The sequence below is a fragment of the Mus caroli genome, chromosome 1 (assembly GCF_900094665.2).
Source record: "Mus caroli chromosome 1, CAROLI_EIJ_v1.1, whole genome shotgun sequence".
In the NCBI taxonomy this organism is placed as follows: domain Eukaryota; kingdom Metazoa; phylum Chordata; class Mammalia; order Rodentia; family Muridae; genus Mus; species Mus caroli.
The window spans coordinates 74,010,906-74,023,623 of record NC_034570.1 but is presented as its reverse complement, the minus strand read 5'-3'; the positions used below and the strand labels follow the sequence as shown (position 1 = coordinate 74,023,623).

The following is a 12,718-nucleotide window of genomic DNA, read 5'->3' as shown; positions in this document are numbered from 1 at the left end:
AGAGGGATCCTTACTTAATAAAACCTCTGACCCACCTCCAAGGGTGCACAGGATACCTAAGATCAACCCTTCTCCACTTCCTAGCCTCAGAATGTAGGTCTGATCCGGAAAAAAAAAAAAAGCCAAATCCCCAACCCTCCATGCACATCGGATTGAGAATAGGGCGGTAAGCAGGTCCCGCTCGGAGCCAGCAGAGGCAGCCCGACATCAGTACCGAGTCTCGGGTGGGTGGCGCGGGTGGAGCCACCCCCACGCGCGTCCCGCTGCAGATGCGCCCTAGCCAGGCGGAGTTGGCCGCGCCGCCGGAGAGGCGCAGAGTTTGCAAAGTCGCCGCGGAGCTTGAGCGGGAGCGAAAGGGGTGGGCAGAGTGGGGGTGCGCGCGAGAAAAACCCGCCTCTTGTGAGTTGAGCGGGGAAGAGGGGGGGAAAGGCTCCGAGTTCCGCTTCCTGAACGGCGGGTGGGTAGAACAGGCTGGCGCGGCCGGGGGACCGGCGGGACACATTCGCTCCCGGGCCGAGGCGCGAGCGGCACGGCCCGCGATGGCTGGGGAGCGGACCCGCAGGTTCACCCGGAGCCTGCTGAGACCCGGACAGGCGGCCGAGCTCCGGCACAGCGCTGCATCTGCCGCCGCGGTGGCCGTCAGCAGCCGTCAGCAGCATCGGGTGAGTGCTCTGCGTCCCTTGCGCCACGGCGGGGCTTGTCGGGGGGTTGGGGGGGGGGTCCCCAGACAGGCCTTGCCGCCAGCCCTGTGAGCCCCTGCACGGGAGCTAGCTTGTCCTCCACCCCTGAATTCGCTCCTCCACAGAGCGACCCCGGAGTCACCTCCGCCAAGCAGTGTCACCAAAGAATTAAGGACCAGAGGCGCATTGGGGGACTTTAAGAACGCGGGACGCTTAGATGAGCAGCTGCGTGGGAGAGCATGTGCCTATGTTTTAAAGGGGGTGGAGGAGGCGGGAATGCATCCACTCTGGCTCAAGGTGACAGGGGTGACAGGGACCTGGGGCGGCGGGTGGGGGCAGGATAAAGGGGTGGTGGTGGGGGAAGCTAAATGGATGGAACCTGTAGATCCACAAGTCAGCGCGCCCCTCTCTTCCCTGTGGAACCTAGAAAAGATGTAGTGAGCTCTTCGGCAAGACCAAAGCTGAAACCCCCACCTTCTATCTAGTGAGAAAATCTGCAATTTGCACAGATCTCCCTCCCCCCACAGGCTGGAACCCAACAACCCACTTTATACTGTTGCAGAAAGAGCTGGGGGAAACTGGGATGAAGGGGACGTGGGTTATTAAGTAGCCGGTGGCTTCTGGTGTGTTTTGAAGCGATTTCACGGGATTCTCCCTCCAGAAGGTTTCCACTGGTTACTTCCTTGTCGAAATGCCTTCTAAGTATTGGGTGATTTCCGCGGGAAGTCCCTGAGGCAAAAGCCAGCATCAGGTGCCCAAATCATACCCGTGCATCACGAGATATTCATAAATTCCAGTAGGTGTCACACTAAGGGATGAAAGCGGCAAGCAGGGAGCGCACATCAACTGTGGTAGAAATGGGTAGGCCTTAGGGAGTAGCCTTCCAGCAAGAGTGGGGCTCAGCCACTGAGCTCTTGGACGGGAATCCTCCTTGTGGGTTTCATTTTCCTTTTTTGCCAGTAAATACCATTAGGAATTAAACAACACTATTTAAGAGTGTCAAAGTGTTGCCTTTGCCAGTCACCAAGAGGAGAGAGCCAGAGCTGGTCAGAGCCAGTTCCCACAGCCAGAAGCCTCTCTTAAAGCCAGAGGTCGGGAAGCTGAACAGAGCGGAAGCAAATTGCCTGGCAGAGGGACCAGAGCAGCAAATGCACAGAGGGTGGGGGGGTGGGGTGGGGGATGGGGAAGCCTGGAGTGTGAAAAGAACTGGTAGCCAGGCTGCCCTTCCCTTCCCCTTCCCTCACCACTGGCTGCAATATGCAGCTGCCAGAGACAATTCAACTGTTACCCAATCCCTTGACAGTGCCAGCCTGTGGTTTTGATATCTGTATGCATATTTTTAAGGAAGAACAGACAAACTGTCAAAAACGGGCCATTCTGAAAAGCAGGTGGAACAATTACAGAATCAGACACACATAAGAGAGTAATTTCTCCTTGTAAAGCAGTGGTTCTCAACCTGAGTCTTGACCCTTTGAGTTTAAATGGCAGCTTCCACAGAGGTTGCCCAAGACCTTTGGGGAACACAGTTACCTTACAATTCATAAGAGTAGCATAATTCCAGCTATGAAGTAGTAACAAAAGTAACTTTATGGTTGGGGTGGAGGAGTCACCACAACTTGAGGAACTGTATCAAAGGGTCTCAAGATAAAGGAACGTTGAGAACCACTGTTTTAGGGCATTACTTAGGTTTGTGCTTTTGTTATTCTGTCATTTGCTTTACATTGAAATTGCTTTTCCATTAATTCATTTTAGGGACTCTTAGTAAAAACATAACAAGGTTTAGCATCCACCTGGAAGCAATAGCATGGCTTCTTTTATTTGTGTCTTGTTTTGAAGTGGATTCTCATAGCGTTTCTGCAGCAATGGAATTTTTATAAATAATATGTATCCCTTCTACACACACACACACACACACACACCTCCAAGAAGACCTTACATTTGAAACCCTAGTGAGATCTTGTCACAGTGAATGAGCACAGTGTTCTTAAGGGTATCGGGAAGGGGCACTTCACTGGCACAGGTGCCCTGCCTTCCTCACTTCAGCACCTTGGCCAACACTCCAGAACCAGTTCTTGCCAAGATATTTCAAGGGATCGTACACATCTAGGCAGGCAGGGCTGGCAGTGATTTTGGCAGGAAGACATGAGCTCTGCTCTCTCCCCTACCATTTCTCCTGAAAGGAAGTAGGAAAGGTTGGGTTGGTTTTGTTGTTGTTGTTGTTGTTGTTGTTGTTGTTGTTTTCACTCATTACCACACTCAGTTGGACCAAGAGGGCCACTGTACCTAAAGCCTCAACATTAGCCTACATGGTACATGTTCATCAGAGGTTTGCATTGATCCAGCTTCTTCAAGCTCTATATGTCTGCTGCTCTGTGTTCTCAAAGACTGTTTGTCAAAGGGAAGTGGGGTGACGAGGATATGACGGGGAGACAAAAGGATAATGAGAACATATTGTGGTTTGTCTATTTTAATACAAGGTAGTAGATGAGTGTCTGTATGCTGCAGCAAACTGTCCTCTCTTATACTGAGGGACTCAGGGATTTCTAGTGAAAAAAATATTTCACTTCTAAGATTATAGTCTTTTTCTGAAAGCCTTTCAGAATGCTACAGAGATTGTTATAAATCTTGGCCTGTGTTCTCCCTAATAAAGATGGATGAGGGGGTCAAATTAACTACATCTGAGATTGAGATGAAGTCTTTGAAATATATTTGGGGTGTGGAGACCAGAGATCAAGGGAAACTGACTGAAGAACATGACCAAGGCTAGCTTTGACGGCAGCTGCCACAGGAAGTAGAATGTCACAGCAAAGGTGATGTCAGTGTTAACCAAACCACTGGACTAGGTTTACATGTGTGCATGCAGACTCCTGGCTTGGACCTATCACGTTTTGCCTCTCTCTAAGAACTACTATGTACAATGAATATTTTGAACAGACATGGTCCCTTTAGTTACTGTAGAAAATTAATGACTAATAACTTATTTTATGGCCAAATCATAATACTAAGTCAAGTTCAAATTATTTCCTGAAATTGCTTTGTCTGCTGTCATATGAATAAGCTTTTCTAGTGTGGAATTAGAGTTCTAATGGGATTGTAGATGTGCCTCCCATTTTAGGACTTGAGTGTTTTATCACCATAGTTCAATGCACATGCACATACCAGGTTAGTTTTAGAGGGTTACCGCCACTAGTTTGAAATAAGAATGTTTCTTCAAAAATAATGAGGTGTGTCTATCCTTTGCATGAACTATCTTACATACATTACTTTTTACTATTCACTAACATATAAACTTAAGACATGTATACTTTTCTGCATGTATGTATGATTACATTGCAAACAAATACCTTTAACAAGAATACCTAAATTCTATGCAAGTACCACATCAGATCTGTAATGTGCTTATGGAAGGAATGAATTTAGGTGGTCAGAATAACAAAAGACATTGGGCAACATGGAAAACATTAAATGGCACACAAGCAGGAGGACACATGCCAAGGTCAATTTGTGCCTGAATGTGCACTGCCTAGACCGCATGTGCAACTTAATGCACTTATGATGGTTTCTCTGTAACTCATCCTTAATTTTATATAATCTGTTATTAACTTAAAGAGGAAACAGCCTGCCAGAGTGATTGCAGTTAACCATGATGTTCCTATGCCTACCCACTCAAGCAGGGTAAGCGGTAAAGGAAGAAAGTGCTTGTCCCATAATTGCAAGAGTCCTGTCTGCTTGCTCTGATGTCTTCTAAGTGTGGTGTCTATTTACAATACTACTTTTGACATTTTCCAGAGCTCTGAATAAGTAGAAGCTTTGACCTGCTAAAGGACTTTGATTGAGAAGGAATGAGCATCTAACATGACTGCAGGAGGAATTCCTAGAAAGAAGAATGTCCTCCCGTCTGAGCTTTGTGACATTTAAATAGTGGAGAGTATGAGGGACTTCTGAAAGTTGAACAGAGTTTGAGATTTCCCAAAGGTTAAGTTAGAAGGAAGTAGAAAGATGTTGAGCCATTGAATAAAAACAAAGCATTATTTTTACTGTGAGTGTCCAGCATTTAAAAGCAATATGCAATATGCCTGTTTATTTAGAATCTTAGGCACACACAGCCCTTTTTTAAAACAGATTTGTTTAATTGTTTATGATTTTTATGTGTCTGTGTGGATGCAAGAGTTAATGCACATTACATGTGCATGAAGGGTCCATGGAAGCTTGGAAAGGGTGTCAGACTTGTTGAAACTATAGTCACACATGGTTGTAAGCTGCAATTAGGATGCTAGGAACCAAACTCTAGTCCTCTACAACAGTGGCAAGTGCTTTTAACCATAAAACCGTCTTTCCAGCTCCAATATTTTTCTTATAATAGGGCTCTTTATGACAAGGAGACTAAAGCTTTAGCAGAAATCACTGCCTTCTTTTATCCAATATGAATAAATTCCTTTGACTTTTCTGATTGGTAAGGAAGTCAACACAAAGTTCACAAGACCAAGCCTGAATGCTACTAGTTATACTTAAGACTTCTTTGGAAAAGTAATGTCTTAGTTAGGGTTTTACTGCTGTGAACAGACACCATGACCAAGCCAACTCTTATAAGGATGGCATTTAGTTGGGGCTGGCTTATAGGTTCATAGATTCAGTTCATTATCATCAATGCAAGAGCATGGCAGCATCCAGATAGGCATGGTGCAGCAAAGCTGAAAGTTCAACATCTTTATTTGAAGACCGCTAGTGGAAGACTCACTTCTAGGCAGCTAGGAATAGGATCTTAAAGCCCACACCCACAGTGACACACCTACTCCAACAAGGCCATACCTCCAAATAGTGCCACTCCCTGGGCCAAGTATATACAAACTATTACAAGTAACTTCTAGTAAACTTTTAGAATGGTCAACAAAGAAACAAAGAGTCAACCTGTAGGATTGGAGCTTTCCGTCCCACTATGTCCAACCATTTTATGAAGACCTAATTATCTTAGTCAAACCTTTTAATCACTGTGAAAACAAACAAACAAACAAAAAATACCAAACATCCAACATGTCAGGGAGGAAGGGATGTTTTGGCTCTTGGTTTCAGAGGGTTCAGTCAATCATACCTATTGGGAGGGTATAGTGAATCAGAGCAGTTCACATTATGATATGACAGCCAGAAGACAAAGGAAAAAGAGAGCAAGAAGTCAGGGTAAGACACAATTCTCTAACCACATGCCTTGGGGCATACCACCTTCATGACTCAAGAATGCCATCATAGTATGAATCCATCTGGGGTGAATTGATCTAGATCCCTCACAATCGAATTATCTGCAGAAACATTCTCATAGACACATCAGAGGTGTGACTTTCTAACTTCTAATCCAATTAAATTAGTAGTCAAAGAAGAGAGAATTATAATTGCATTACACTAAACCAATTGTTCAGAGCCTATGAGATACCTGAAACAATATTTAATGCTTGTCTTAATACTTGTAACAATACTATAGGGAAGTTACTGTTGCAAGTTCTAGAAAGAAGACCATTAAGACTCCAAGGGTTAAACCCATTGCTTAATGCTGAGCGACTAATATGATCCTTTTTTTCTCCATCCTGAATAATAACGATACAAGGTTACTCTTCTAATAACATCTAATAATTTTTCTGTTTGGTGCTTCCTTCAGTAGAACCACTAATTACTGAGCATGAAAAGCTTATTTTTTGCCTTCTGGTCTACCTAAGATGCAGCTAGCTCACCTAAAGAACAGGAAATCATTCTTCCCACTCAAGTTTCAGGGAAGCTACCAACGTTCATACCAGAGTTCCTGTGAGGTTTGTAGCAGCACTAGAGTTGTTCCTGTACCTTTATAATAATAGACCCACTAGAGGCAAGTGCAAGTTTAGTTGTTAAATGGTAAAAATGTGAACTCACTTGATCATGCTCATCTTGTGTCTGGCAAAGCCTTGAGTGCATCTTGTAGGCAATTGGCTTGATGCTACACAAGACCACTCCTGGGACTGCTTATGTCTCTGTGACCCATTTTATAATCCCTACCTATGATATGCTTGTGCATCCTGAAGCACATTTTCCACCTCTGTGAGTTGTTCCAGGATTCTTGTTTCCACATCTTTTCTCACCCAATCAGCTAGTCTTACAAAGAAGCATGTACAAAGACAACCACTTTAAGTATCCCGAGAGTCCAAAAGGCAACAGTAATTAGAATAACAAGCAATATGAGGGAAGTTAGACACAGTCAGATTTGGTCATTGCAGTGAAATCAGGATAACCATCGAGTCTGGTAACTTTCCTGAAAGTTCTTCCTATGGTCATGTGAAAAGGAAAACACCACGAAGTTTAAGGCCAAAGAACTAAGATCAAAGAAATAGGCTCTAGGCCTATTCAACATTAACTTCTAATGATATCATCTGAAGCAGGAGCATTGGCATCAGTTAGGAGTTAACTGGAAGTGCAGAATCTCAGAACTCACACCACACATACCAAGGCCACATTTTAATAAGTTTCTCCATTTATCTACAAGCACCTTAAGCTTTAAAAAAAAAAAAATCAGAGCATACATACTGTCTTAGTTAGGTTTTTACTGCTGTGAACAGACACCATGACCAAGGCAAGTCTTATTAAAACAACGTTTAATTGGGGCTGGCTTACAGGTTCAGAGGTTCAGTCCATTATCATCAAGGTGGGAGCATGGCAGTATCCATTCAGGCATGGCGCAGGCAGAGACGAGAGTTCTACATCTTCATCCAAAGGCTGCTAGTGAAAGACTGACTTCCAGGCAACTGGGGTGAGAGTCTTAAGCCCACACCCACAGTGACACACCTACTCCAACCAGGTCACACCTATTCTAACAAGGTCACACCTACAAATGGTGCCATTCCCTGGACCAAGAATATACAAACCATCACACATACCTTAGAGAATGTTGATCCAAATCAGAAAATGCCCTGGGTTACAGAGTAAGAATCATCACGGTAAAGATAAGGCAAGTTGAGGTTATAATTCTTCATACCGAGAACTTTAAATAATTCTAACTTGTATATTATGGCTTGAATATTTGTAGCCCCTCCTCGGCCCTCAGATATTTGTGTTGGTATTTTAACTTATCCCCAGTGTTTGAAGATGGCACCCTTGGATGACAATTGGAAGTAAATCAGGTCATGAGAATAGAAGTTTTATGAAGGTGCTAATGGTTTTAAAATAAGGAAGAAAGGCTTCCTTCCCTATGTTACAGTAAGAAGAATTCTTGTCTACAAATTCATGGTCTGTTGATCTTGGCTTTGCAGCCTCCACACTGTTTGAACCAAATATCTGTTGCTTAAACCACCGACCTGTGTTGTTACAGTAGCCTGAAGTGACTTATGCAGCACGTTGTTATGATTCCTTGTTGCTTTATATGACCCATTGTGCTACATGTTGAAACTTTTAGAAATTTGAAATGAATTCTATCAGTAAATCTAAAGATTAAAATTAGAAAATAGACATTCTTGTCTCTCATAGTGTGTGTATACACATTCTCTCTCTCTCTCTCTCTCACACACACACACACACACATAATTATATATATCCTTCTTATTCACCTTGAAATGTTCTAAGGATGGTATTTCATGGAGTTAAAAACCTTGATTTCTTCATATGCTGAGATGCATATGATCTCTCTGGTTGCCCTTCATCATGATATGCTTTCACTTCCCATCAATATTATGAGTTTCAAAGTTTAACCATATTGGTTTCTAATCAATGGGAGGTGTTAGGAAATGGCAGTTTCTACAAGCTGGAGTCTAGAACTCCGTATCCAACCCCTGTGCTCATGGTGTGATTTTACTTCTTTCTTTAGAGCCTCAGAGTCTAGATTGGTGATCATGGGCCAGATGTGATGGTGCACACATCTAATCCCAGCACTTAGGAGGTCAAAGCAGGGGGATTTGAGTGAGTTTGAGGCTATCCTGGTTTATGTAGTGAATTCTAGATCAACCTACACTATGTAGAGAAGTACTGTCTCAAAAATAAAATTAAAAAAAGACAATAAAAAATGCTATGATTGGTCCTTGCCTTTGCAGTTCCTCTGCTTCAAAGTTCTGATAAGTTCTCCAGATCTCTTATAGGTCACAGACATGACTGGCTTAGGAGTGCTGAACTGGACATCACTAGGAAGTCTTCTATCCACTTCTTTAAAGTCTCATTACTCTGCTTTGTTGGTTTCATGGCTCACAGTGCTGCCCACAGTGATATTTTGAACTTGTCTCTTGCAATTCTTTTATATACTGCTTACTGTCTGAAAGTAAATGAAGGGGTGATGCTTTCTCACTGCAACTGAAGCACTTAAGGAGAGCTAGGACAATGAGCTGGGTGGAGGTTGTAGTGAAAGTAGGACTTGCTGTTAGTGTGAGATAACAATATCCTTTAATGCATAATCCTCACAATCTTGACGCATGGGTCAAACAATCAATAGGAAGACACTAAGATGCCCTGTATATTAGGTATTTTACTTGCACAGTCTATTTACAATCAACTTTGGCAACGGGTTCCTATTTGCATTTCATTGTGAGGAAAGATGCTAACAGGCAAGGAACTTGCCCTTGATTGGCAAGTGAATGGTGAATCTACAGTCTATTGCAATCAGTCTGACTTCATGATCTGAGCTTGTCCTAAATGGTGCAAATACTCCACCAGGTAGGAAGGGAGGAAGAGCCTCATTTGATATGCAGTTAGCATCCAAGAGTAAAGGAAGCCATTCGGTCCAAGTTTCTTTATTTATTTTTTTTTTTTTTTTGTTTTTCGAGACAGGGTTTCTCTGTGTAGTCGTGGCTGTCCTGGAACTCACTCTGTAGCCCAGGCTGGCCTCGAACTCAGAAATCCACCTGCCTCTGCCTCCCGAGTGCTGGGATTAAAGGCGTGCGCCACCACGCCCGGCTCGGTCCAAGTTTCTAAAACAGCTTCTGAATGTGACCCACTAGTGATACTTTTATTCCACTGAACAGTTTCACTTGTGACATCTGAGTGGCATGAGATATTGGGAGTGATGCTCTCTAGGGTGTCAGTCTTGGTGCTCAGTTGTTTCTCAGTGGCTTAGTCAGGGTTTCTATTCCTGCACAAACATCATGACCAAGAAGGAAAGGGTTTATTCAGCTTACATTTCCACATTGCTGTTCATCACTGAAAGAAGTCAGGACTGGAACTCAAGCAGGTCAGGGAGCAGGAGATGATACTGAGGGCATGGAGGTATGTTCTTTACTGGCTTGCCTGCTTCCCCTGGCTTGCTCAGCCTGCTCCCTTATAGAACCCAAGACTACCAGCCCAGAGTTGGCACCACCCATAAGGGGACCTCCCCACTTGATCACTAGTTGAGAAAATACCCCACAGCTGGATCTCATGGAAGCACTTCCCCAACTGAAACTCCTTTCTCTGTGATAACTCCAGCTGTGTCAAGTTGACACAAAACTAGCCAGTACACTCAGCTATGGGGTTGGGACAGAACGGGTTAAGTTTTGCCAACAAAGGATCTTTCAGTTCTAAAAGGAACATCATTCCATTCTTCTCCTTCTACACAAACACATTTTTGGCAAGATAAGCACAGCGTGGTTGGACTGCAAATTGCATCTATTACATTGTCTCTTTTAGTCTTGATATGATGGTTTTCCTGTTTACCAACAAGGGGGTTTCTTTCCTTCAGAGTCGTATTTGTTTGCTTATCATTCACAACAGTGTCTCCAGGATGGAAATAAAAGCTGGTGTTTGCTGGACTAGACATCTTGACCTACATTTAATGATGTAGAAATAATAAAATTTAATGAATTTGAATGAGTTAGTGGCAATAGACAAAAACATTTGCCTTGGGAAAGCATTAATATTCTACAATTGGACTAAAGTGGACATGCCTGCGTCTAAAATGAAGAGAGCTCATAAAACTGCACCATTCAAAGGCCCCTTTCATTTCTGCTTCTGAGATATGAAAGTTCTTTGTTTTTCTAATCTAATTAAAGCATACCTTTTCTCCTGACATAGAATTTGGGAAGCTGGAGAGCTCTTTAATTTAAGCATATTACCAAAATGGCAGAATTTAACAAAAGATTGGCAGGGAGTTTATTTGAAAAGATGACACCATTTATGATCAACACACTGAGCTTTTCCCTCCCTGTAATGGTTTCAGTAATTACAAATTTAAATGACTAATTAAGGCTGTCAAAATGACCAATAACGTTTGGCCTTTCAAATCACATATTCTATAAAAAGAATACAGGCACCAACATTTGACTCAGCAAACAAGCCAACAAAAAACTTAACAGAACTTAATATTCAGTGAGATATGATAATTGAATTATTCTTGAACATGCATTGTTTATTTAATAAGCTGCTTAGGATCCCTTTGTCCTAACTCTGGCATGAAAAGAAAAGAATTACATGTAGCTAGGAAATCTTCACCAATTGTGAGAGATGTTAAAACTCTGTCATACTGGGGAAGGTACTCTGAATGGGAAGAACTACTGTGTAAAGATACTTTTTATGTTTTTCATATCCTTTGTTTATTTAAAATCAGCCATTTGTTCTAAAAGATGTCATTTTTTAAAAAGTGAATAAAATTGTGTTCTGTTTTGCTTTATTATTAGAAAGTGCAGGACGGAAAGCTATAAATTTGTTCTGAAAGTGCTATAATAACGTGTATTGGCATACCAGCATGTACAGATAATATTCTTCCAGAAACTTCCTGAGTACCACAGTCAATTTGAAAAATGCATCTTTTTTTTTTTTTTTTGTATTTAAACTAGCGGTGTGGTTTCCAGGCAGTGCAACTGTGACCGTGTTATTAACCTTTGGGTTGCTTCTAAAATAAAATGGCAAACACTAAGACCTGGAAAGATGCTTTTTAGTTCTGAAAATCTAGGATGTTCTTTGTGATGTTAAGAAGATTATTCAGAGCACAAAGCTACTCTGTATTTTGTTTGTTTGTTTGTTTTGTTTTGTTTTCATTTGTCACACCACCAAATTGATTAAGATACCTGACTTCAGCAACAGAAAGAACTGGTTCAAATGTTTTACATCTAAGTAAAAATGCTAGTACTAAAATGATCATCATGAGTGAGAGGCATGACTACTTACAAGAAGCACGGGACTTGGCAAAGGGGGACTGGACCATGATAAGGTAGAGCAAGTCAGGTTCCTCTACCCTAAGAGAAGCGAAAGACTCACTTCAGTCATAGATCATCCTTTAAAGGACTCTGAAGGTTCATGGTCTCGGGAAAACCCCTATTCACACAGCTGACAGAAAAAAAAATGTGGCTCAGACTCTGAGCCACAAACCAAAGAGCATGGCCCAGGGCACATATGTAGCAGAGAGCTGCCTTGTTTAGCCTCAATGGGAGAAGATGCGCCTAATCCTGTAGAAACTTGATGCCCCTGTGTGTATGTGGAGGAGGGCATACCCAGGGGTAGGGGGCAGCCTCTCTGAGGTGAAGGGAAGGAAAGATGGGGGAAGAACTCTACGAAGGGAGACCGGGAGGGGGCAACATTTGGGATGATAATAAATAAATAAATTAATTAATTTTCAAAAAGGAAAAGAAAAACAAAAATGGGAATGGTTCCCCTTGCCCAAGTCTACCCTGCCCTGTCAATCACTGATTAGGCAATGAGAGCTTCTCTCTCTCTCTCTCTCTCTCTCTCTCTCTCTTACCTTCTCTTGCTCTCTCTCACTCTGTCAGGGTTGGTTTTGTCTCCATGACTCATATGACTTACTCTAAGCACAGTATCATTTCAGAGAGGTTGAGAAAGCGTTTGTTCCTTGGTCAGCTGGTCCCACTTGCAGCCACACTGACACAGGGTGGAGTACCTGCAGTGTGTTCCTTCAGGGTGGGAGTGAACCATGCAAAGGGCAGCGGCTAGGGTACTGGAGATGATGTTTAGATATTTGGAGATGTATGTTTAGCCATTTAAAGTTTTAGGTGAAATTTTGTTTCTGACAGCAACTTTATAAACAAGTACAACCTAAAGTTTATGTTGCAAAAAAAAAAAAAAAAAAAAAAAAAAAAAAAAAAAAATGTGAATTCCTTAATAGTCTACAACCC

General features: G+C 42.6%; 1 protein-coding gene across 2 annotated transcripts in view; it reads left to right on the top strand.

Annotated features, from left to right (window-relative positions):
- The first annotated feature begins 301 nt into the window (after positions 1-301).
- Positions 302-12,718, top strand: part of Dock10 (dedicator of cytokinesis 10) — a 249,389-nt gene continuing 236,972 nt past the window's right edge. For both annotated transcript variants that reach the window (XM_021165780.1, XM_029474691.1), the window contains exon 1: positions 302-662. In XM_021165780.1, the coding sequence (XP_021021439.1) occupies positions 540-662 (123 nt within the window). In that variant the 5' untranslated portion in view covers positions 302-539. The remainder of the gene's footprint in view (positions 663-12,718) is intronic.